Source organism: Macaca thibetana, chromosome 16 (genome assembly GCF_024542745.1).
Source record: "Macaca thibetana thibetana isolate TM-01 chromosome 16, ASM2454274v1, whole genome shotgun sequence".
NCBI lineage: Eukaryota > Metazoa > Chordata > Mammalia > Primates > Cercopithecidae > Macaca > Macaca thibetana.
In genome coordinates, this window is record NC_065593.1 from 4,978,284 (window position 1) to 5,004,373 (window position 26,090).

The 26,090-nt window shown below is 40.6% G+C and overlaps 2 protein-coding genes across 13 annotated transcripts in view; one reads left to right on the forward strand and one right to left on the reverse strand.

The window, feature by feature from the left end:
* Positions 1-26,090, forward strand: part of PIGL (phosphatidylinositol glycan anchor biosynthesis class L) — a 679,575-nt gene that overhangs the window by 527,458 nt on the left and 126,027 nt on the right. The gene's annotated exons all lie outside the window — the stretch shown is intronic.
* NCOR1 (nuclear receptor corepressor 1) overlaps positions 1-26,090 on the reverse strand; it is a 188,758-nt gene that overhangs the window by 156,822 nt on the left and 5,846 nt on the right. For all 12 annotated transcript variants that reach the window (XM_050763372.1, XM_050763376.1, XM_050763371.1 and 9 more), the window contains exons 2-3: positions 11,146-11,323; positions 597-730 (exon numbers count right to left, since the gene is read on the reverse strand). In XM_050763372.1, coding sequence (XP_050619329.1) covers positions 597-730; positions 11,146-11,253 — 242 coding nt within the window. In that variant the 5' untranslated portion in view covers positions 11,254-11,323. The remainder of the gene's footprint in view (positions 1-596; positions 731-11,145; positions 11,324-26,090) is intronic.

The window sequence follows — 26,090 nt, forward strand, 5'->3', positions numbered from 1 at the left end:
ACACACAACTTTCAGAATGAGAATGAAGTAAAAGAAAGCAGAGATGGTAAGGACACTGAGGAAAAAGAGAACCCACCATGCATTTTACAGGACCTACATTATCTGATAGAATATTTACTATCAGTTGAGGACAATGCCACTATTATCTCCATTTCTATAGGAGGGAAAACTTAAGCTTGAAGAGTTGAGATCACTGATTGGAAACCCTAGCTGCAAATCAGAATTACCAGAAAAACTTCCGCGATAAAATAAAGCCTGGGCCCAACCCCAGAGATTGATTTAAGTGTTTTGTGATGAGACTTGGGCATCCCAGGTGGTTCTAATGTGCAGCCCAAGTCTATAGAACATAACCAAGGACACACAGGTGACCAGGGGGTTTACTGCCTTTCTACTATATAATATTAATGCCAAACTAAGGAAACAAGTTTTAAGAGCTTGTTAACTACTGCAACCAACCAACAAGAAAGAATTCAAAATGTAAACTATAAATGACCAGTCATGGCTTGGTTAATAAAAAGTAAAAATATAAAATAATGACAAACTTGTATACTTCACAGTTATAATCCTAAATAGAAACATAAAAGAAACCTCATTACCTGTCAGAACCTGGGTGAAATTCTGAAAGCAAGGAAGGTCGCCTTCGAAGCTGTTGCTGCTGCTGTTGCTGCAAAAGCTGTGATGCCTGACTCACTTCAAGATGAGAAGAACGATAATCAGGGACTGCGAACTCCTAGTATTAAAATAATCATACATCAGTCGTTAACCAAAAACTGAACAGCATCATGAAATCAAAGCAAGTATAAAGGTAGTTATGGACCACTAAGTATGGAAAGAAAGAGCAATGACTATTTCAATCCTTCATTGACATAATCTTCTCCTTAAAATAATCAACATTTTAACCGTGTATCATTAAAAATAATCCAAAATGAAATTTCAAGTTTAATCTATATTGATTCATTCCTCTAATAACAAATTACAATAACTCCCAATCCGTATTACTCACGTCAGTAAAATCTCAAACTCACGTGTTCAATATGAAATCCTAAAAAGCATTCCAATACTAAATTCATAATGAGTAAGCTGGAAGAAGGGTCATGGAAGTCTAATCAAATCCTTCCACACCTACAATGAAGAAACTGAAATCCGGAGAATCAACCTGCTAGTTAAGAGTAGTAGTTTTTCCCATCAAAACTAGGTGCGTTTTTTGTGTTTGTTTTTGTACCTTTCCTTTGTTTTTGTTTTTTGGCAAAAACTTATTTTCCAAACAAATCTATTGTGCTAACTCAATCATAAACAGAAAAACACAGAATTACTAAATTACTAAATAAGCTAGGAACTCCAGTCTTAGGTATATACCCCAAAGAATTGCAAGTACATAAAACCACACACAAAACCTAGTAAACAATTTTTCATGGGTGCATTATTCACAATAGCCAAAAAATAAAAACAAAAAACAACCAAAATGTCCATCAACTAATGAACAAATAAACAAAATGTAGTATAACCATACAACTGAATATCATTCAGCCTTAAAAAAGAAGAGATGCTAGAACGCATGCTAGAACACAGATGAACATAGAAAACATTATACTAAGTTTAAAAAAAAAAAAAGGCCAGGCACAAAAGGTCACATATTATTATTCCATTTATATAAAATGTCTATAATAAGCAAATCCAGCCTGGGTGCTATGGCTCACGTCTGTAATCCCAACACTTTGGGAGGCCAAGGTGGGCAGATTGCTTGACCCCAGAGATTCAAGACTAGTCTGGGCAACATAGTGAGACTTCATCTCTACAAAAAATAAATTTAAAAATTAGCCAGGCATTGTGGCACGTCCCAGCTACTCGGTAGGCTAAGGCGGGAGGATCACTTGAGCCCAAGAGTTAGAGGCTGCAGTGAGCTCCGACTGCGTCACTGCACTCCAGCCTGGGTGACAGAGCAAGACACTGTATTTAAAAAGAAAACAAAAAAAAAAAAAGAAAAGAAAAGGCAACAAATCCATAGAAACAGAAAATGAATTGGTGGCTGCCAAAAGATGGGGAGAGGAGGAGAACTGAAACTGCTATTAGGTATGGGGTTTCGTTGCAGGTGATGGAGATATCCTGAAATTGGGTAATGGTGATAGTTGCACAATATAATGAATATATTAAAAGCTGCTATATTATATACTTTAAAATGGTAAATTTTCTGTTATATGAATTCTGTGTCAACAAAAATGTTTTAAAAATCATAAACAGATAAAACTGTGCTGTCCAGGATAAAACAGGGGGTAGATAAAGCCATTGAGAGCCCTTCTCTGTAAGTTATGAGTGAAAAATAACTCATAGTCTAAGAAGAAATCTCAGATATAAAGTTGAATACATAAAAAACAAAACCATTTAAAAAACTTTTTCAGCCTGGCACGGTGGCTCACGCCCATAATCCCAGCACTTTGGGAGGCCAAGGCGGGCAGATCACAAGGTCAGGAGTTTGAGAACAGCCCGGCCAACATAACGAAACCCCGTCTCTACTAAAAATACAAAAAATTAGCTGGGCGTGGTGGCGTGCTCCTGTAATCCCAGCTACTCAGGAGACTGAGGCAGGAGAATCACGTGAACCTGGGAGGCAGAGGCTGCAGTGAGCCGAGACCTTACCATTGCACTCCAGCCCAGACAAAAGTGCAAGACTCTGTCTCACAAAAAAAAAAAAAAAAAAAAAAAAAAAAAGTTTTTTCAAAGGCACCAAAACAAAAAAGAATTTACATCCAAGGAAACAGGTAAAACAGTAGATAAAAATAAAAAGGACTTAGAAAATAATAATAATATTCTCAAAAACAATCAAATAGGCCAGGTGCTATGGCTCACGCTTGTAATCCCAGAACTTTGGGAGGCCAAGGTAGGCAGATCACTTGAGGTCAGGAGTTCAAGACCAGCCTGGCCAACATGGTGAAATCCCATCTCTACTAAAAATACAAAAACTAGCCAGGCATGGTGGCAGGCACATGTAATCCCAGCTACTCCAGAGGCTGAGGCAGGAGAATCGCTTGAACCTGGGAGAAAGATGTTGCAGTGAGCCAAGACCAAGTCACTGAACTCCAGCCTCGGCGACAGAGCGAGATTCTGTTTTGTTTTGTTTTTTTTAATTAAAAAAAAAAAGTCAGCCCTCATCACAAGGGTTTGTAAAAAAAATAAATAAATAAAAAATAAATAAAATGGTAGGCCGGGCATGGTAGCTCACACCTGTAATCTTAGCACGTTGGGAGGCCAAGGTGAGAGGGTTACTTGAGGCCAGGAGCTTGACACCAACCTGGCCAACTTGGCAAAACCCCATGTGTACTAAAATTACAAAAATTAGCTGGGCGTGGTGGCACATGTCTGTGGTCCCAGCTACTCAGAAGGCTGAGGTACGAGAATTGCTTGCACCCAGGAGGTGGAGGTTGCAATGAGCCAAGATCATGCCACTGTACTCAAGCCTGGGCAACAGAGTCAGACTCTGTCTCAAAAAATTTTTTTAAAATTTAATAAAAGAATCAGAGGCCGGGTGCGGTGGCTCACGCCTGTAATCCCAGCACTTTGTGAGGCCGAGGCAGGTAGATCACGAGGTCAGGAGATCGAGACCGTCCTGGCTAACACGGTGAAACCCCATCTCTACTAAAAATACAAAAAATAAGCCAGGCGCGGTGGCAGAATCTATAGTCCCAGCTACTCGGGAGGCTGAGGTAGGAGAATGGCCTGAACCCAGGAGGTGGAGCTTGCAGTGAGCCGAGATGGCACCACTGCACTCCAGCCTGGGTGACAGAGCGAGACTCCATCTCAAAAAAAAAAAAAAAATCAAAGAAACTAAAAATTGAATCACTGAATGTAAACAATAGTTGAACACACAGAAGTGAAAAGCTAAGAGAGAACTGAGGAATTCTCTCAGTACCCAGTAAAGCACAAAGACATAGAAACCACAGAAGAAAAGTTAAAAATGGGAGCTAGTGCAAAAAGTTCCAACTTCCCATATCAACAGGTAAGAGACAGGATCCTGAGAAATAATAGAACAGCATTTCTCTGAAGTTAGAAAAAAAAACATGGTCTTCAGATTTAAAAGGGCTTAAGGAAAAAACTGGATGTATTTTAAAAATTAATCCATACTGGACACATAAAAATATTAGAAAACAAGAATAAATTGAAACTTTGTTATAAGTTCCATGAAATAAAAAGCAGATTTCCTACAAAGTTAGAAGGATCATAATAAAAGCAGGCTTCTCATTAGCAACACTGAATAGAAGCAAACAGCAAATAATAGCATATTCCAAGTTCAGAGGAAAATAACTTTGAAGCTACAAATTGAATAACTAAGTCATCATTGACCAGCCATGCTGGTTCATGCCTGTAATCCCAGCATTTTGGGAGGGCAAGGCAGGAGGACAGCTTGAGGCCAGTGGTTTGAGATAAGCCTGTGCAGTGAGAGCCCATCTCTACAAAAAATTTAAAAATCAGCTGGGCACGGCGGTGGTACAAACCTGTAGTCCCAGCTACTCACGAGGCTGAGGTGGGAGAATCACTTGAGCCCAGGAGCTCAAAGTTACAGTGAACTATGACTGTGTTACTGCATTTTGGCCTGGGTGATAGAGTGAAACCTTGTCTTTAAAAATAAAATGAAATAAAAAATAAACCATCACTCAAGTTTTAAGGCTACTAACTTTTGAGTATTCAAGAACTCAAAAAATGTACCAACCACAGACACTCTCTGAAAGAACTTCTTTTTTTTTTTTTTTTTTTTTTTTTTTTTTGAGAAGGAGTCTCACTCTGTCGTCCAGGCTGGAGTGCAGCGGCGTAATCTCGACTCACTGCAAACTCCACCTTCCGGGTTCACACCATTCTCCTGCCTCAGCCTCCCGAGAAGGTGGGACTACAGGTGCCGGCCACCATGCCCAGCTAATTTTTGGGTTTTTTTTTTTTTTTTGTATTTTTAGTAGAGACGGGGTTTCTTTTTTTTTTTTTTTTTTTTTTTTTGAGACGGAGTCTCGCTCTGCCGCCCAGGCTGGAGTGCAGTGGCGCGATCTCGGCTCACTGCAAGCTCCGCCTCCCGGGTTCACGCCATTCTCCTGCCTCAGCCTCCCGAGTAGCTGGGACTACAGGCGCCCACAACCGCGCCCGGCTAATTTTTTGTATTTTTAGTAGAGACGGGGTTTCACCGTGGTCTCGATCTCCTGACCTTGTGATCCGCCCGCCTCGGCCTCCCAAAGTGAGAGACGGGGTTTCACCGTGTTAGCCAGGATGATCTTGATCTCCTGACCTCGTGATCTGCCCGCGTCAGCCTCCCAAGGTGCTGGGATTACAGGTATGAGCCACCGCGCCCAGCCAATACTCTCTGAAAGAATTTCTAAAGGATGTACCCAGCAAGAAAAATTAAGAGTAAGGAGTAAAATAAAAGTAACAACAGTGCACTGCAGCTTCCAGGTATAAGCAGGTAACACTGCTCAGAATTACCTTCCCACAGTCAACAGCTAAAAAAAAAGGGCTTGATCACTGAGAGAAATGAAGCAAATGAGGTAAGCCCTACCTACCATACTCTAGGCCCTCTGCCTAAAGGCAATTTCCAAACTGCAGCCATGGGAAGGGAACCTAATTCGTGTCCCACAATCACAGTCATTGAAGAAGCAACCGTATGAGGTTTGGATAAGCCATAGGGACTGAACTTTCACAAGTGAGTTTCAAAGAGAAAGATTTCTTGAACTCTGAATTTAGGATCCCTTAAGCCTCTGTCTGAATTCTAGTCTGTAAATGCATAAGGAGAAATATCACAGGCTGGGATAAAAATAATTTCTGATGATAGAACAATTAGAAGCAACTATAAAGCAAACAATTCCCTGAGCTCACTCAGGGCAAGAACTCATTCAAATTTCTTCCAGCAAGAGTGAGGAAACCCCACTGAATACATGGGACATTCAACAGAAACCCTAGGAGACAAGCTTAGAGGTGGGGAATAAATTAGACCTAGAATAAAGAGACTACTCTAGACCTGCCCTAAGAGTTTAAAAACAAGCCTCAAAAGTAACTTAATTTCCTACCAGAAGGACTTCATCTCTCTTTACAGGAATATAACAAAGGCCAGCACTAAAAAAGTACGAAATTCACGTTCATATTCTAATCAAAAATGAAATCCATCTGCAATAGAAGTGTCACTGGATAAAACTAACAACAGGCTGAAAAGTACAAAAGAAAAGATCACTAACTATGATACCATAGCAAAATGAAGCTAATGGATTTAAAAACACAGGAGGAAAAAAGTGAACAGAGGTACAGTGAACTGTGGAATAACATGCAACATGAGTAACTGGAGTCCCAGATAGAAACTAGGGGGAAAGGAGACAGGAAAAAATATTTGAAAAAACAATGGCCCCAAACTGCTCAAATTTTATGAAAATTGTAAATCCACAGAATCAGGAAGCTTGGTGAATGTCAGGGACAATAATGTATTCATTCAAAAAGCACAACAGCCAGGTGTCGTGACTCACACCTGTATTCCCATCTACTTGGGAGGCTGAGGCAAGAGGATCCCTTCAGCCCAGTAGTTCTGGGCTACCGCTCTGGGCTATGCCAATCAGATGTCTACACTAAGTTCAGCATTTATATGATGACCTCTCAGAAGCAGGGGGACTACCAGGTTGCCTAAGGAGGGATGAACCCACCCAGGTTAAAAAAAAAACAAAAAGGAGCAGGTCACAACTCCTGTGTGATCAGCAGTGGGACTGCACCTATGAAAACCACTGCACTCCAGCCTAGGCAACATAGCAAGGCACCAATGATAAAGATAAAACTCTTAAAAAGTAACAAGAGGAGACCAGGCACAGTGGCTCACACCTGAAATCCCCACACTTTGGGAGGCGAAGGCAGGCAGATCACTTGAGGCCAGGCGTTCAAGACCAGCCTGGCTAACATAGCGAAAACTTGTCCCTACTAAAAATACAAAAAATTAGCTAGGGCCGGGCACAGTGGTTCACGCCTGTAATCTCAGCACTTTGGGCGGCTGAGGCGGATGGATCACCTGAGGTCAGGAGTTCAAGACCAGCCTGACCAACATGAAGAAATCCCATCTGTAGCTACTAAAAATACAAAATTAGCCGGGCATGGTGGCACATGCCTATAATCCCAGCTACTCGGGAGGCTGAGGCAGGAGAATCGCTTGAAGGAGGCGGAGGTTGTGGTGAGCCAAGATTGCATCACTGCACTCCAGCCTGGGCAACAAGAGTGAAACTCCGTCTCAAAAAAAAAAAGATTAGCTGGGCGTGGTAGTGCATGCCTGCAGCCCCAGCTACTCAGGAGGCTGAGGCACAAGAATTGCTTGAACCCGGGAGGTAGAGGTTGTAGGGAGCTGAGATTGTACCACTGCTCTCCAGCCTGAATGACAGAGCAAGACTGCCTCAAAAAAAACAACAAGTAGCCAGAGGGGGGAAAATGTGTTTTATACATTAATGAACAAAAATTAAGAATGACCACAGGCTTCTAGTCAGAAATCATACTAGCCAGGTATCTCTTAAAATACTGAAACTGTCAACTTAGAATTCTATATCTAGTGAAAATAGTCTTCAGAAATAAAAACTTTTTCAGGCAAATAAAAGCTGAGAGAATTAATTGCCAAAAGACCTAAACTAAGAGAAATGAAGTTCTTCAGGCAAAAACACAATAATATCAGAAGAAAACCTGAATATACAGAAAGAATGAAGGATGTCAGAAATGATATATACACAGACAATTAAAGAAGGAAAAAAACAATAAAGAGCAGAAATCAATGAAATAGAGAAAATAGTGAAAATGACTGAAACCAAAGGTAGTTCTTCAAGAATCTATTAAACTGATAAACCTCTAGGCAGACTGATTAAAAAAAAATAAAATAAAAAAAACACATTATCCACATGAGGAACAACATTGCAACATATCTGATCAAAGGCACTGAAATGATGAGGAAATATTGTGACAAATTATGTCAATAAATCTGATACCTTAAACAACAAAATACATCCAAACTGACTCAAGAAAAAAACTGAGTATCTGAATTATAACTATTAAAGAAAGGGAGCTCATATTTCAATTCTTCCCACAAAAAAAATTCTGGGCCCAATAGTTTCACTGATAAATTCTATCAAATATCTAAGGATGAAAAAGTATCAATCCTGGGCCACACGTGGTGGCTCACATCTGTAATCCCAGCACTTTTGGGAGGCTGAGGTGGGTAGATAACCTAAGGTCAGGAGTTCGAGACTAGTCTGGCCAACATGGCGAAACCCTGTTGCAAATAAAAATACAAAAAATTAGCCAGGCAACGTGGTGGGCGCTTGTAATCCCAATTACTTGGGAGGCTGAGGCAGGAGAATTGCTTGAACCAGGAGGAGGTTGCAGTGAGCCAAGATCATGCAATTGCCCACTCCAGCCTGGGTGACAGAGTAAGACTCAAAGGGAGAAAGAGGAGAAAGAGGAGAGAGGGGGAAAGAGAGGGAGAGGGGCAGAGAGAGAGAGAGAGAGAGAGAGAAGGCCAGGCACGGTGGCTCATGCCTATAATCCCAACACTTTGGGAGGCTGAGGCGGGTGGATCACTTGAGGTCAGAAGTTCGAGACCAGCCTGGCCAACACGGTGAAACCCCATCTCTACTAAAAATACAAAAATTAGCCAGGTGTGGTGGCACGCACCTGTAATCCCAACTACTCAGGAGGCTAAGGCAGTAGAATCGCTTGAACCCAGGAGATGGAGGTTGCAGTGAGCCAAGATCATGCCACTGTACTCCAGCCTGGACGACAGAGCGAGACTCCATCTCAAAAAAAAAAGTACCAATCCTACGCAAACCCCTTAAGAAAACACAGGAGTAAAGACCACTCTCCGAGCTAACATTATTCTTAATGCAGAAAGACTGAAACTCAATGCTTACCACATCACATATAAAATTTTAATTCAAAATAGGTAATTTACCTAAATGAAAAACCTAAAATTATAAAACTTAGAGAAGAAAACATAAGTGAAAATCTTAGTGAATTTGGCAAAAATTTCTTAGGTATGACACAAAAAGCACAAAAAAGGAACAATAAAAATAATACATTGGGGCTGGGTACAGTGGCTCATGCCTGTAATCCCAGCACTTTGGAAGGCCGAGGAGGGTGGATCACCTGAGGTCAGGAGTTCGACCCCAGCCTGGCCAACATGGTGAAACTCCATCTCTACTAAAAATACAAAACTTACCTGGGTGTGGTGGCACATGCCTGTAATTCCAGCTACTCGGGAGGCTGAGGCAGGAGAATTGTTTGAACCCGGCAGGCAGAGGCTGCAGTGAGCTGAAATGGCACCATAGCACTCCAGCCTGGGCAACAGAGCAAGACTCCATCTCAAAAAAAAAAGTACATCGGACTTGATGAAAATAAAAAATGTACACTCTCCAAAGGATACTGTTAAGAAAACGAGGCAATACTTCTTTTAATAATCTAGATACAACAAATATATAGATATATGTTTTCTAAGTAATTTTACTTATAATAATCAAAACCTGGAATAGGCGACTGGATAAATTGTGGCATACCCATACTCAACAATAAAAAGGAATGAACCGAGACATGCCAGACATGGATAGATCACAGAAGTATCATGGGAAGCAAAAAAGGCCACAGACAAAAGAGTTCCCATGAAGCTCTGAACATACACAATGTATTATGATAGAAAGCAGATCAGTGGTTTCCTAGGAGCTGAGGTTAGTAGGAAGTGGGGGAGAAGGACTGACACCGATAGGGTGCCAAGGAGGATGGGGTACCAAGAAACGTTCTGGAGTGTTAGAAATGTTGTTCATCTTCATTTTGGTGATGGTTCTATGAGTTTATGAATTTTTCAAAATTTGTTACAATGTACACATATAATGAGTGCATTAATAAAGATATATGTGTATATATATAAACTAAACTGCAAAGTTAATTTTGTTTCTTTTAAGATGGGGTTTCACTCTTGTTGCCCAGGCTGGAGTGCAACAGCACGATTTTGGCTCACTGCAACCTCCGCCTCCCGGGTTCAAGCGATTCTCCTGCCTCAGCCTCCTGAGTAGCTGGGATCACAGGTGCCTGCCACGATGCCTGGCAAATTTTTTCATATATTTAGTAGAGAAGGGGTTTCATCATGTTGGCCAGGCTAGTCTCAAACTCCTGACCTCAAGTGATCCACCTGCCTCAGCCTCCCAAAGTGCTGAGATTAAAGGTGTGAGCCACCGCGCCCGGCCTGATTTTTTAAAAAAAACCAGCAGCAACGATAATCCAGAAAATTGGTAATCAGATTAATAACACTGGGGTAGGGGGACAATACAAGCAAAATTCAACACCCAATCATGACAGAAATTCCCAAACTAGGAACAGAAAGCAACCTCTTCAACCAAAAGCATCAACAAAAACGTGCAACTAACATTCCATGTAATGGTGAAAGACTAAATGCCTCCCTACACAGGAACAATGTAAGAATGTCCATTCTAACTCTGTAATCATGACTACACTTCAAAGGAGTCCTCAGTAGGACCCCATAGTACATTTTGATGACAAATCTGCTTTCTTAGTCTCTGAGATGGTCGTTTTATCCCATCCTTTCCTATTTTTCTTTAAACCTCTTACATATCCTTGGTCTCCCTCTGAGATGATTATTTCACCTCATATTTTATTTTTCACAAGGTAAATCAATCTCTTACAAACTCTTCCTATGATAAAGTCTTCCTTTCTATCTACCATCCCTTCCTTCCTTCCTTCCTACCTACTATGCAAATCTTCCTACCATCAATCTCTCAAGAAGAGAGAGGTTTTTATCCTGGCCATCTCTCAAGACATGCGAAGTTATCTGGCCAGCTTAAAACTCAACCACAACTTGGGAGTATAAATATAGGTCTTACCCTAGAAATTCTAGAGAATTGATACGTTTTCTATTTATCATCAATTCCTATCATCAAAAGCAAACACAAGTTCAACTCCTGAAATCCGGCATAAAACCACAGTAAGAAGACAGAAATAATTAATTCCCAACCTTTGGTTCCTCGTCTTTGTAAATAGCTCTTGCCACTTAAAAAAATGTAAATTTGGTGGTTTCTGACCAACATGTGTCTTAAATAGGAAAAGTAAAGAAAAACACAAAAAACACGTATAATTTGCATAGTATTTGTTCCTTACCTGCTGGTGGCGGGTGCTGGGAAATGTATACTGGACAGAGTGAGGAGGATAACGACTTTGTTCTGTGCTGAATGCTCCTTGGTTGGGAGGATAACCTGAACTTGACATTATCAGTAAAGAAGTCCTCACCAGACTGTGAGATCAACACCAATAAACAATCATGTTTCCAGGAAACCACCTAAACAGGATGGGAAAAAATAGAATTAATAAGAACTAAAACACCAAGTGTGCTTTTTTTTTTTTTTTTTTTTGAGACAGAGTCTCGCTCTGTCACCCAGGCTGGAGTGCAGTGGCCCGATCTATTCTCACTGCAAGCTCTGCCTCAGGTTCACACCATTCTCCTGCCTCAGCCTCCCAAGTAGCTGGGACCACAGGTGCCCACCACCATGTCCAGCTAGTTTTTTTGTATTTTTTTTAGTAGAGACGTGGTTTCACCGTGTTAGCCAGGATAGTCTCGATCTCCTGACCTCGTGATCTGCCCACCTCGGCCTCCTAAAGTGCTGGGATTATAAGCATGAGCCGCTGCGCCCGGCCAACACCAAGTGTACTTCTAATAAATTATAACTATAGCTACATAAATAAAACCAGAATTACCAGTAAAAGCTTCCTCTCATGTATTTACTTAATAAAAGTTACCAAAGTTTCAAAACATTAATGGGTCATTTCTTTTTATGCTTAAAATAGGTTAATATGTGACAAATAATATAATTAGCTATATAAGTAAAAACAGTATATAAAAACAGCATAAAGTCTGACACATTGTAACTGCTCAGTAAATATATTTCTATAAATGTCTGAGAAACAAATATAAAGACAAAAATACATGGTTCTAAATTTGGGAGTTGATAAGTCAATTGTGAAAAGAATTCAAGAGTAGTTTTAAGGTAAGTATTTGTGCAGAGGAAGTATTGTCTTTATTTAATAATTCTGAAGCAAGGATGATAAAATACTAAGTTTTGTAATCAGAGATGGTAGGTAGTTGGACATTTGCTATATTACTCTTTGCATGCTTCTATGGACCTGAAATAGCAAATAAAGAAAAAGGCCAGGAGTGGTGGCTACTCCTGTTAATCCCAGCACTCTGGGAGGCTGAGGCAGGTGGATCACTTGAGGTCAGGAGTTCCGAGACTAGCCTGGCCAACATGGTCAAACCTCCTTTCTACTAAAAATACAAAAATTAGCCGGGCATGGTGACATGCGCCTGTAATCCCAGCTACTTGGGAGGCTGAGGCAGGAGAATTGCTTAAGCCTGGGAGGCAGAGGTTGCAGTGAGCCAAGATCACGCCACTGTACGCCAGCCGGGGCAACAGAGTAAGACTCCGTCTCAAGAAAAAACAAAGAAAAACAAAGCCATCTTCATTATAAAGTACATTCCTACTTATCCACAATTCCAGACTAATTTGATTTGTCTTTTGTCTGTCTTTTCTTGTGCCAATGCCATACTTTTCAAATTACTCTAGTATTACGAGGTTTCATATTCAGCAAGGCAAGTTTCACCTGCGCTGTGCTTTGTTGTTGCTGCTACTTTCATCGCCTTCTCAGCTATTCTAGCACATTTCCTCTTGCACACTAGCATCAGAGTCGGCTTGTCAGGTCCCATAGAAATTCTGGATAAGAACACATAAATACTGAATTCACAGACTGACTAATGAGAGAACAGGTACCTTTATACTCCTGAGTATTCCCATCCTAAAACATGATTATCTATGTTTATGTTTCAGGATAGCATATTTATGTTATACATAATTAATATGGGAGTATTTTACATACATATGATAAAGAATATTACACATGTATAAAAATGTGTGCTATAATATATAATTTCTATCTTAATCATATATAAAACTCCCATGACAAAAATGTTATATACATACACATATATACATGTGCATGTGTGTACATACACTCTTACTTTAAGACAGGATTTCTACTATTACCTAATTGGGTGGTTTTAAAAAAACAGAATTTATACATAAGATGAAAATTATATAACTGCATATATAAAAATATATAAATTTTATATATATAAAATCTCCACCCATTTAATATTTTATTCATAAAGTTTTAATTTTATTTCCATCATTTCAAGGGATTTGGGAAGAGGGCAAATTCAAAAAATAATTCAGTGTAACAACTTGATCAATTTCCCAGTTTTTATCAATATATTCTTTACCCAGTTTAGGTTTAGAAAGTAAAATTTTCTAGGGAATTGTCGTTCAATCTAACTTTAAAACAAAACTTGTAGGCTGGCCACAGTGGCTTACACCTGTAATCCCAGCACTTTGGGAAGTCAAGATCGGAGGATCTCCTAAGGCCAGGCATTCGAGACCAGTCAGGGCAATGAAGGCAGACTTATCTCTACAAGAAAATTAAAATAATAATAATAATAATTAGTCAGGCATGGCAGTACACACCCATGGTCCCAGCTGCCTGGGAGGCTGAAGCAGGAGGATCACTTGAGCCCAGGAGGTCAAGACTGCAGTAAGCCGTGATTGTGCTACTGCACTCCAGCCTGGGTGATACAATGAAACTCTGACTCAAAAAACAAAAAGAAAAAACGTATAGAAAGAACTTTAAGGCCGGGCGCAGTGGCTCACGCCTATAATCCCAACACTTTAGGAGGCCAATGCGGGCAAATCACAAGGTCAGGAGTTCAAGGCCAGCCTGCCAACATGGTGAAACCCAATCTCTACTAAAGATACAAAATATTAGCCAGGCATGGTGGCGCATGCCTGTAAACCCAGCTACTGGGGAGGCTGAGGCAGAAGAATCACTTGAAGCTGGGAGGCAGAGGTTGCAGTGAGCCGAGATGGCGCCACTGCATTCCAGCCTGGGCGAGGGGTCCAGACTCTGTCTCAAAAAAAAAAAAAAACCATATGTGGTACCATGTAATATATAAATATTTTAAATAAATATACCATATTTCCTCCTGATGTCACATTTCCTGCTGTTGTGAAAGCTGACCAGGAAAAGAGTCAGAAGACTGACCAGCTGTCCCTCAGTCTGTTTTCTCCCTGCTCCCTTCCAAGGCCCGAGGCATGGAGGTCAGCAAATCTTAAGGATTGGAAGGTTGAGATTACCCAGCTAACACTGATGAGAAATCTGAAGATCAGAGAAAGTCAACAATTCCTCCAATATCACATAATTGTCTGTGGCAAAACGGGAAAAACTAATGTTTTCTGCAATGCTTTGCCGCTTTCTCAGCAAGTAGTGAACTAGGAGGAGCTGAGATGTTCAGTGAGACCACACATTAAAACCACCTGAGGAGCTTTCGCCTCATCTATACACCTGCAACTGCTCCAAGTGGAAAGGGAAAAGCCAACATTTGGCCTTGTGGGGAGGGTTGATCTTTTTGGAAATAAATATTATATGCAGGACTTAAGAGTTTTTAAAAGTACCACAGAATACAAAGTGAAAAATCTCCTCGCCCTTCTCCTCTAGCTGCTACCCAGTTACCCTACCAGAAAGCAACTAAAGTTACTAGTTTCTAGAGTGTCCTTTAGAAAGATCCTACACATACATACACTCACACTTTTTCCCCTATGTAAATGGTAGCATACTAGATACACACTGTTCTGTATCTTGCTTTCATTACTTAATACATCTTGGCTGGCCGGGTGCGGTGGCTCACGCCTGTAATCCCAACACTTTGGATGGCCGACGTGGGCGGATCACAAGGTTAGGAGATCAAGACCATCCTGGCTAACACGGTGAAACCCCGTCTCTACTAAAAATACAAAAAAATTAGCCGGGCATGGTGGCGGGCGCCTGTAGTCCCAGCCACTCAGGAGGCTGAGGCGGGAGAATGGCGTGAACCTGGGAGGCAGAGCTTGCAGTGAGCCGAGATCACACCACTGCATTCCAGCCTGGGCAACAGAGCGAGATTCCATCTCAAAAAAAAACCAAACAAACAATAAAAAAAATCTTGGCAATTATTCTCATGAATTTATGGTTCTTTCTATTGCTAAAGAGTATTTCACTATATGGGCCGGGCATGGTGGCTCACGCCTGTAATCCCAGCACTTTGGGAGACTGAGGCGGGTGGATCACCTGAGGTCGAGTTTTCGAGACCGGCCTGACCAACATGGTGAAACCCCATCTCTACTGAAAATACAAAAATTAGCCAGGCATAGTGGTACATGCCTGTAATTGCAGCTACTCGAGAGGCTGAAGCAGAAGAATCGCTTGAACCTGGGAAGCAGAGGTTGCGGTGAACCGAGATCATAGCATTGTACTCCAGCCTAGGCAACAAGAGTGAAACTCAGTCAAAAAAAAAAAAAGAGTATTTCACTATATGAACGTTCATTCATTTTGTAAGTTTTCCAACTAAGTATGATGTGCTGTCCTAAAACATGCTTTAAGTGATCTATCTCTGCGTTCTCCTCCCAACTCAGACATCCCAAATAAATAAAGCTATAAATGGAATGGAGAAGCAAAAAATTAAAAATAAAAAGATTTTAACCCAGGGTCATCCAATTTTTTTCCAACAGTGGCCTAAATGATTAGAAACCCATGAGGTATAATTTTTTAATGCACATTGTTTAACTTTCAGCTATGGTGAGTCCTGGGTTCAACAATTACACTCAATGTCACTCAAAGTCACAAGTTAAGTGACTTGTCCATTTTTTCCCTCATCTCAGTAATCCTTCCTGTTGTCCTAGTTTTGTGGTATGACTTTAGTGAAGTTTAACTTTATTATCTCAAAAAAAAAAAAAAACAAAAGTCAGTTTTATTTAAAAGTACTATCCGCCCAACACAGAAGGGAAAAAAAAAAAAAAAAAAACACTAGCAAAATCAGGAAATTAGCCCCTACTGGCATACAAATTTACAGGTTAAAGCAAGCCCTTCCTGTCCTCACATGAACTGCAGCCTGGAGAACACTACAACCTCCTTCCTCAAAACGTATCCACGAGATACACAGCAACAGTGCTCAGATCTTATTTTTTAACCAGAATGTTTTCCTCAAAAGTCTTAAATGAAAGCTAAATGTACAAAAGATACAATGGAGAAACATTCTGATCTAGTGAGAATGGGAGACCTAGGATTCATCTTTTCAGTCTCCCCCTGCCCTTCCCCATCCTCCCCTCCACCCTTCACTCCAGTCCTGGCTCACTAAGATATCTGGGCAGAATACTTTACATTTGAAATCCACTGAAATAAAAGAATCTAGCTTAAAGTTCAGACTGAAGGGGAAGGGAGCACCTTAAGTGGCAGTATCAAATTACAACTTCAGTTCTTAGCCACCAAAACTCATTAACTCAGGGTAGTTACATGGTTGACTCATGAACTGAAAAAAATTCTATGAATTGTTTAAGAAATCTGATCAAGATTTTATAATCAACTTCCTCATCTCTTAAATATCAACATACAATGTTTTAGGATGGGAATAATATAGTAATAATTATATGTCACTGTCATAAAAGACAATAGCACTTCTAACTGAATTACACAGATAAACCCAGAACTAGCCTCTTATATATTGCAAACAAGCAATATGATGTTGCAAAATGAAAATGATCTATTTAAGTTCCTTTTTAAATCTTCTCATATTAAATAAACACATACATATTTACTCAACAGGAAAATCTTGCAACAACAAAATTTCAAATACTATCCTGCCAAAAAAAAAAAGCAATTTTTCCTCTCAGCAGGAACTCCTGGCTTTTGGCCCACAACCTTTGCATAACCAAAATGTGTTATGCAAAGGTGTTCAAGGTGGCCTAAGCCATCTTGGAAAAAAAGCTAAAAATGGCCGGGCACGGTGGCTCACACCTGTAATCCAGCACTTTGAGAGGCCAAGGCTGGCAGATCACAAGGCCAGGAGATCAAGACCATCCTGGCCAACGTGGTGAAACTCCATCTCTACTAAAATACAAAAAAAAAAACATTAGCCGGACATGGTGGCACGCACCTGGTAGTCCCAGCTACTTGGGAGGCTGAGGCAGGGGAATCGCTTGAATCCGGGAAGCGGAGGTTGTAGTGAGCTGGCATCGCACCACTGCACTCTAGCCTGACAACAGAGTGAGACTCCATCTCACAAAAAAAAAAAAGAAGCTAAAAATACACTTCACTGTGGCAGGACTAAAGATGCCACTTCGGATGAGCAAGAATGAATCCACCAAGCGTCACAATATAGGTGAAGCCTACATTTCACCAAAGCAGAAAAAGGATCCTACAAAATACACAATTTTTAACTGATAAAATAATAAAATATCCTAATACACAAGTATGGGATAGGGCAATGCCTCTATGACATTCAAATGCTTAAATATTAGTTATTAAACTGAGGCAAATTAGGTCACACCAGTTCCCACAAAGCTGTCCACCTCTAGTCCAATTCTAAAAGTATGTTAGGCAAGACAAGGCTAAGAAGGATCACCACCCTGGGCATCCCAACCACCTAAAATCCTCCAACCTGGGGACAATTTAAACAAAGACAACCTCCTAAACGTATTACAGAGTCCAGCATCCAGGAGAGAAAAGACTAGAAATTATCTAAGTGAATTCTGTAATTTGTACAAGACCAGAGTAGTGCTACACTATAATAAATTTTCTCTTGTAAAATAAACTAAAGCATTCTTCTCTTTGGGGGGAAAAAAGCTACTGTTTCTCAGCCTTTGGTTAAGATCTACTCTGGGGGAATGCCATTAACAAGGTATTTTATTTGCAGCCTCTTTTGATATCATGACATCTTACTTAAAGACAGAGAAACAAATGGAAGCTAAAGAAAAAGATTTTTAGTTAACCTATCCTACCTCTTATAAAATATGATATTGAAAGAAAAATTTTAATAAGGATATAATTATTTGATAAATCTATGGGTACACATATTCAATAAGTAATTCTGGCCAGGCACAGTGGCTCATGCCTGTAATCCCAGCACTCTGGGAGACCGAGGCAAGAGGATCACTAGAAGCCAGGAGTTTGAGACCAGTCCAGCCAAAAAGGCAAAACCCTGTCTACACTAAAAATACAAAAACTAACCGGGCGTGGTGGCACATGTCTGTAATCCCAGCTACTCAGGAGGCTGAGCACAAGAATCACTTGAACTCAGGAGGCAGAGGATGCAGTGAGGTGAGACCGTGTCACTGCACTCCAGCCTAAGCAACAAAACAAGACTCTATCTCAAAAAATAATAATAAATAATATATAATTCTTAAATGAAAGGAAAATGATGCTACTTTACCTCTACATAAAGTGCTGTCCCAAGACAGCAGTACAATATAACAATATCCAACTGAGAACTCTGTGGTGTATCGGCACTACATTGAACTAATTCTCTGAACTGAACAACACTCACTCACTCAACTTATAAGAACAAATGTTATTTCAAAACCAGCCAACCGTGGTGGCTCATGTTTGTAATCCCAGCACTTTGAGAGGCTGAGGCAGGTGGATCACTGGAGGTCAGGAGTTCAAGGCCAGTCTGGCCAACCTGGTGAAATCTTGTCTCCACTAAAAATACAAAAAAATTGGCTGGGCGTGGTAGCTCACGCCTGTAATCCCAGCACTTTGGGGGGCTGAGGCAGGCGGATCACGAGGTCAAGAGTTTGAGACTAGCCTGACCAACATGTGAAACCCCATCTCTACTAAAAACACAAAAATTAGTTGGGCATAGTGGCGTGCGCCTATAATCCCAGCTAATTGGGAGGCTGGGGCAGGAGAATTGCTTGAACCCGGGAGGCAGAGTTTGCAGTGAGCAGAGAACCACTGCATTCCCACCTGGGCGACAGCGCAAGACTCCATCTCAAAAAATAATAATAATAATACAAAAAATTAGTCAGGCGTGGTGGTGTGCACCTGTAATCCCAGCTACTCAGGAGGCTGAGGCATGAGAATCACTTGAACCTGGGAGGTGGAGGTTGCAGTGAGCCGAGATCGCACCCCTGCACTCCAGGCTCGGTGACAGAGCAAGACTTCATCTTAAAAAAAAAAAAAAAACAAATATATTTCACAACAAAAATGGATGACTACATGCCAATTCCCTCCTTGATTAACACAAAAGAAGAACAAAGAAATTGAGATGAGAAAAATTTTAATGTAGATATTTGGCCTAAATAAACAGATATAACAATATCTAAGTGGATATTACTAAAAGAGTTACCATTTATTGAGTTCTACATATATACTAGGCAGTGTACTAAGACTTGGTGTGTGCATGAGCTCACCTAAAAGTCTGGTTCCACTATTACCTCTAAGGCTGTAGGGAAGCTACATAACTTCCTCAAGCTATGTTTTTCTAACTCAGAGACAGATACCTTAAAGATCACCTGCTGCTGCCTCCCCTTTGACCCACTAACAGAGACAGGTTATTAAGCAATATAAAACATGGGTTATGAACAGACTCTGTTTTTTGCTGCACCCGCCTCAGCACCCCCGAGCTCCATAAATCTTAAAGTCAAATGCTTTTAGCCTACTTTATTTTGGTACACACGTTAGAAACAAACAGAGCTATCAGACACCACCTATGAAGGCAAAGATCAGCTCTGTTCTGCTCTACATGGCCTCTGCAGGAGTTAGCAGTACTTAGCTCTCAGTAACACCCAGTCCAACAGCAAGTTGTTTAGCTGTTCCTTACATACACACACACACACACACACACACACACACACACACTCTCTGAAGCCTCCCAGGCCTCTCCATCTAACTACCACCATCCTTACCTATTGCCGCAAAAAAATTCCTAACTGGGCTTCCCACTTCAATACTTTCTCAACTCAAAAAGCCAAGTATTCTTTTTAAGCCTTAAATTAGAACACATCACTCTCCTGCTTCAGATTCCCCAAGGATTTCCTAAGCACGGCAAACAAACTCTAAACTACCTACGATGACCCAAGGCCCTACTTGATTTGGCCTGCTTACTTTCCAGATTGTTTGCTAGGCCCCAGCAACGTGAGTTTCCTTTTAGTTTCCTCAGGAGCCCTTCTCTGCCAGGTCCTTCCTAGCTGGGCCTTTGTCCTTCTTTACTCTCTGCCAGGAATGCTGTTCCTGGCTCATTCAGGTGGCTAGCTCCTCCTCAAACTTAAGGTCTCAGTTCAAATGTCATCTCAGGAGAGTCTTTCCAACCACCCTACATATAAGGTAAGCTCCCACTTGTTACTCTCCATCACATCACCCTTTTGGTTCCTTTATAGGTTTATCATAATCTTAAATGGATTATGTACTTCATTTTATTTGAGTATGTTCTGTCTTCTCTCACTAGAATAAAAGCTACCTGTTTGATTCTCTACAATATTTGTTGAATAAAATAAACAAACAAACTCCCATTCATGGGTCTGATGTTTTTTAAAAGAAATAAAGAAGAAATATACAAGACTTATTTGTACAGGACTTATTTGAAGCAAAGTTTGAAAATCTACTGAGGGACATAAAAATCTATTTGAACACAGGACAGAAAGTACATAAAGATGTCAATTTCCCCAAACTTCACCTACAATTTCAGTATTCCCAATCAACATTCAGTATTCAATAAAAATCTCTATGATTTCTTTTTGAATGTCACAGAATGATTCTAAAGTTCATATAGAAGAACACATAGACCAGAATTGTCAAAGTATGGAAAAAAAAGTAATGAACAGGTAACTAACCCCATCTGTATTAAAATTATAAAATGATAGTAATTTAAAGGGTATGGTAACACACGAGATCAAAATAAAATAATAAGGCCAATCAGAAACAGTCCCAAACACATTTAGTAAATGACAAAAGTTGCAATTCTAACAGTGGGGCAAAAAACAGATTATTCACTAAATGGTGCTGACACAACTAGCTAGTTGGGGTAGAATTCACACACAATTTTATTCCCCAAAATATGTCTCACTTCTTATACCAGAAATAAATTCCAGATGGATCAAAGAATTAGAAGGGTTAAAAAGAGAAGGAAAAGAAAAGGAGAAAAAGAAACCATTGAAGTATTAAATTACAATCTGAGGACTTCTTTGTTTTAAAAATACAAAAAGGCATGCAGTCAAAAAGTCTTCCTCTCATTCATTCTTCTTACTATGACAACCAGTGTTTCCAAGTATCATATATCCTGTGATATACAAGCAAACATGTATACAATGCTTTTCATCTTTAACTCAAAGAAACATAGAGGCATATAATGTCACTTTGTTTTTCTAGTTTAGTAGATAGGTGAATATTTTACATTTTGGAGTAAAGAAAGTCTTAAGTAGAGCACAAAACACAAAAGTCACATAAATAGACAAATAATCACAGCTAAGATTTATTGAGTATTTACTTTGTGCCAGCCACTATGCCTAATGCTATTTACATTATGTCCATTTTACAAATAAGGAAATTAAGGTGTACAGAGGTTAAATAATGTGCCCAAGGTCCCACAGCAGCACAGTGCTGGGTTTGGATATATCTGAGTACATAACACTACAAAAGAATTGCTAGGGGGATATGTGCACACGTATGAAAAAAGTGAATAAGGTCAGGCGCATTGGCTCACGCCTGTAATCCCAACACTTTGGGAGGCTAAGGTGGGCGGATCACCTGAAGTCAGGAGTTTGAGACCAGCCTGACCAAAATGGAGAAACCCCATCTCTAGTAAAAACACAAAATTAGTCAGGCATGGTGGCGCATGCCTGTAATCCCAGCTACTCAGGAGACTGAGGCAGGAGAATCGCTTGAACCTGGGAAGTGGAGGTTGAGGTGAGCTGAAATCATGCCATTGCACTCCAGCCTAGGCAACAAGAACAAAACTCTGTCTCAAAAATAAAAAGAAAGAAAAAGAAAGAAAGAAAAAAAAGAAAAAAGTGAATATGTAGAGAACTTTTTAACCTGTTAAAAACCAATAACCCCATCAGAAAATAACCAAAGAACAACAGAAGGCAATTTATAAAAGACATATGGCTGGGCGTGGTGACGCACGCCTGTAACCCCAGCACTCTAGGAGGCCGAAGAGGGTGGATCATCTGAGGTCAGGAGTTGGACACCAGCCTGACTAACATGGTGAAACCCCATCTTCTACTAAATACATAAATTAGCCAGGCATAGTGGCGGACGCCTGTAATCCCAGCTACTTGGGAGGCTGAGGCAGGAGAATCGCTTGAACCTGGGAGGCGGAGGTTGCAGTGAGCCAAGATCGTGCCACTGCACTCCGACCTGGGCAACAAGAGCAAGGCTCTGTCTTAAAATGCAACAAACTCTCACTAGATTACATCCAGGAAGTAGTTCTTTCAATTTCAGTATATATGTAAAATAATGTATTACTTATAATTAATGAAAGATAAGATTTTAAAATAGCATATCCTCCTTCATGCATTAAAATGATTTTGTGTGAATATAAAGTAACTTCTTCTTCCCCCCTCAGCAGAATATATATACTCCTACATCAGGTATATTTACATTCTGCATATTTTAGGTTATAACTCCTAGATAGCACAAGTTTTGATTTCATTCCAAATACCTCCAAATACATAAAAGTTACTGTAATTAAAAATGAATTTAAAACTCTTAAAGTAATGCAAAGTTAAACATCTTTGAACAGAAACTCAAAGTCATGATCATGACTACTTAAAACAAATATTTTCAAAATTACACAAATCGCTGTTATTGTCAAGGGAAATGAATTGCCTGAAACAAATTACTCTGAATGTGAACTGTGTATGACAGTGATAATGGCAAGAAGAATGTCTTAGTTCAACAAAAGTATGGGGTAAAGGGGCAATCTATAAGCATAAAGGTGACTCTCATCATAAATCTAAGAGTCAAATTTTCCCCAGAAAAATGTAATCTTGGCCGGGTGCAGTGGCTCACGCCTGTAATCCCAGCACTTTGGGAGGCCGAGGCGGGTGGATCAAGAGGTCAGGAGATCGAGACCATCCTGGCTAACACGGTGAAACCCCGTCTCTACTAAAAATACAAAAAATTAGCTGGGCGTGGTGGCGGGCGCCTGTAGTCCCAGCTACTCGGGAGGCTGAGGCAGGAGAATGGCGTGAACCTGGGAGGCAGAGCTTGCAGTGAGCCAAGATCGCGCCACTGCACTCCAGCCTGGGCGACAGAGCGAGACTCTGTCTCAAAAAAAAAAAAAGGAAAGAAAAATGTAACCTCAACATATTTGGTTTTTATATCAGTTTATTTGTGTATAACAAAGAATAAAAACAGCCAAACAGCCCAAATTTTGTTCCTCGAGTACACTGTAATGGGGGAAAGAAATCCAAATAAGTTGGGAATCTTGACTTTTCCTTTACTCCTGACTAATCTACTTAAGAATTTAATTTTTTATATAAAACTAGTCGATATTATTCTTTCAAAGGGAGTCTCAAATTCTATTATAATCCTATCAACACCAACCGTTCTGTATTTTTTTTTTTTTTTTTTTTTTTTTTTTTTTTTTTTGAGAGACAGAGTCTTGCTCTGTTGCCAGGCTGGAGTGCAATGGCACCCACTGCAACCTCCGCCTCCAGGGTTCAAGCGATTCTCCTCCCTCAGCCTCCTGAGTAGCAGGGATTACAGGCACCCAACACCATTCCCGGCTAGTTTTTTGTTTTTTTGGTTTTTTTGATATTTTTAGTAGGGATGGGGTTTCACCATGTTGGCCAGAATGGTCTCGATCTCTTGACCTCATAATCCGCCTGCCTCGGCCTCCCAAAGTGCTGGGATTACAGGAATGAGCCACCGTGCCCGGCCAGCCTTCCATATTTCTAACTCACAGTTTTCTCCTAAGATTGAAACTACTCCAAAATTCCCTGCATATATAAATTAAAACATTACTGCATTCTAATATTATCTAGAACCATGAGTGCTGTCTAGGATGAACCAACCCCATGTTTACTTTCTCTTCCTCCCCAAAATCCCAATAAACAGAATTTTTTTTTTTTTTGAGTTGGAGTCTTGCTCTGTCACCCAGGCTGGAGTGCAGTGGCCGGATCTCAACTCACTGCAAGCTCCGCCTCCCGGGTTCACGCCATTCTCCTGCCTCAGCCTCCCGGGTAGCTGGGACTACAGATGCCCGCCACCTCGCCCGGCTACTTTTTTGTATTTTTTAGTAGAGACGGGGTTTCACCGTGTTAGCCAGGATGGTCTCGATCTCCTGACCTCGTGATCCGCCCGTCTCGGCCTCTCAAAGGGCTGGGATTACAGGCGTGAGCCACCGCGGCGGCCAGAATTTTTTTTTTTTAAAGAAATGCTTTTAACTGGGTTCAGTGGCCGACACCTATAACCCCAGCACTTCAGAAGGCCAAGGTGGGAGGATCACTTGAACCCACCAATCTGAGGTCAACCTGGGCAACATAATGAGACCCTGTTTCTACAAAATTAAAAAATTGACCAGGTGTGGTGGCACACACCTGTAGTCCCAGCTACTCGGGAGGACCGCGTGAGCCCAGGGCTTGGAGGCTGCATTGAACTATGATCGCACCACTACACTCCAGCCTGGGCAACAGAGAGAGACCCTCTCTGTAAAAAAGAAAAAAAGAAAGAAATATTTTGATAATTTACTAATTACAGCTATGTTAGTCACTGACATTGGTGAAATGTCTACCTGTTTTTTAATTTCCAAAAACTATTCAGCATCAAACTGCCACATGTGTATCAGACATCTTCTACAGCATCCACACTAACTCTAGCTGCTAAGCTCTTTTTTATGTATTCAACAAGTATCTACTACTCCTGGGCATACGGTGTTATTCTGGGAGTGGGAAAAGAAGAAAAAATTTTTTTAAAACTCAGATACAGACATGCCTACAAAGGGCTTATGGTCTAGAGGCAAAGGATCAAGAGTTTCCAGAATAAAAAATATACATTTTGGAGAAGAGGGAATAGCAGAGACACTTCCTGGATGATGTAATATGTGATCAAACCCTTGAAAAATAGGATAAATTTAGACGTAGTAGAGTTTGGAAGAGTAAGGGAGGAAAGCAGTATTCCAGAAGCAAGCATAGTAACAAGAAAACACAAACAAAAAATTCTTCTTAATGCAACACAAAATAGCCCAAGTAGAATAAATATGCCATGCTTCAGTATTTAGGTAAAGATTATCAGCTTAATAAGAATATGCCTTTTCCTTTACAATAAATTTTATAGGCCGGGTATGGTGGCTTATGCCTGTAATCCCAGCACTTTGGGAGGCTATGGTGGGAGGATTACTTGAGCCCAGAATTCAAGACCAGGCTGGGCAAAAAAGTCAGACCCCGTCTCTATTTTTAAAAAATTAAAATAAAATAAATTTTATAGCATGAATACATAAAGAAAATGAATATTACAAATGAGCTTTTTGATGTAAAAAAAATTCATAAAGAATACAGTCAGCCAAGTGCAATAGCTCACGCCTGTAATCCCAACACTTTGGGAGGCCAAGGCAGGCAGATCACTTCAGGCCAGGAATTCGAGACCAGCCTGGCCAAAATGGTGAAACTCCGTCTCTACTAAAAATACAAAAATTAGCTGGGCATGGTGGCATATGCCTGTAACCCCAGCTACTTGGGAGGCTGAGCACAAGAATCGCTTGAACCTGGGAAGTGGAGGTTGCAGTGAGCTGAGACTGTGCCACTGCACTCCAGCCTGGGCAACAGAGTGAGACTCTGTCTCAAAAAAAAAAAAAAAAAAAAAGGTTCATGTTTGTACTATTTATCTAAGCTTTTATATTAATATAACAATTGAAATCCTTCATACTTAAAAAAAAAAAATCCAGAAGTCTGAGAGTAGGCAAAACAGGCAACAGCTAATTTACAAAATAATTTAAACTACTTGTAGGCCGGGTGCAGTGGCTCTCGCCTGTAATCCCAGCACTTTGGGAGGCCGAGGCGAGCGGATCACCTGAGGTCAGGAGTTCGAGACCAGCCTGTCCAATATGGAGAAACCCTGTCTCTACTAAAAAATACAAAATTAGCCAGGCGTCGTGGCGGGCGCCTGTAATCCCAGCGACTCGGGAGGCTGAGGCAGGAGAATTGCTTGAACCAAGGAGGCGGAGGTTACGGTGAGCTGACATGGCGCCA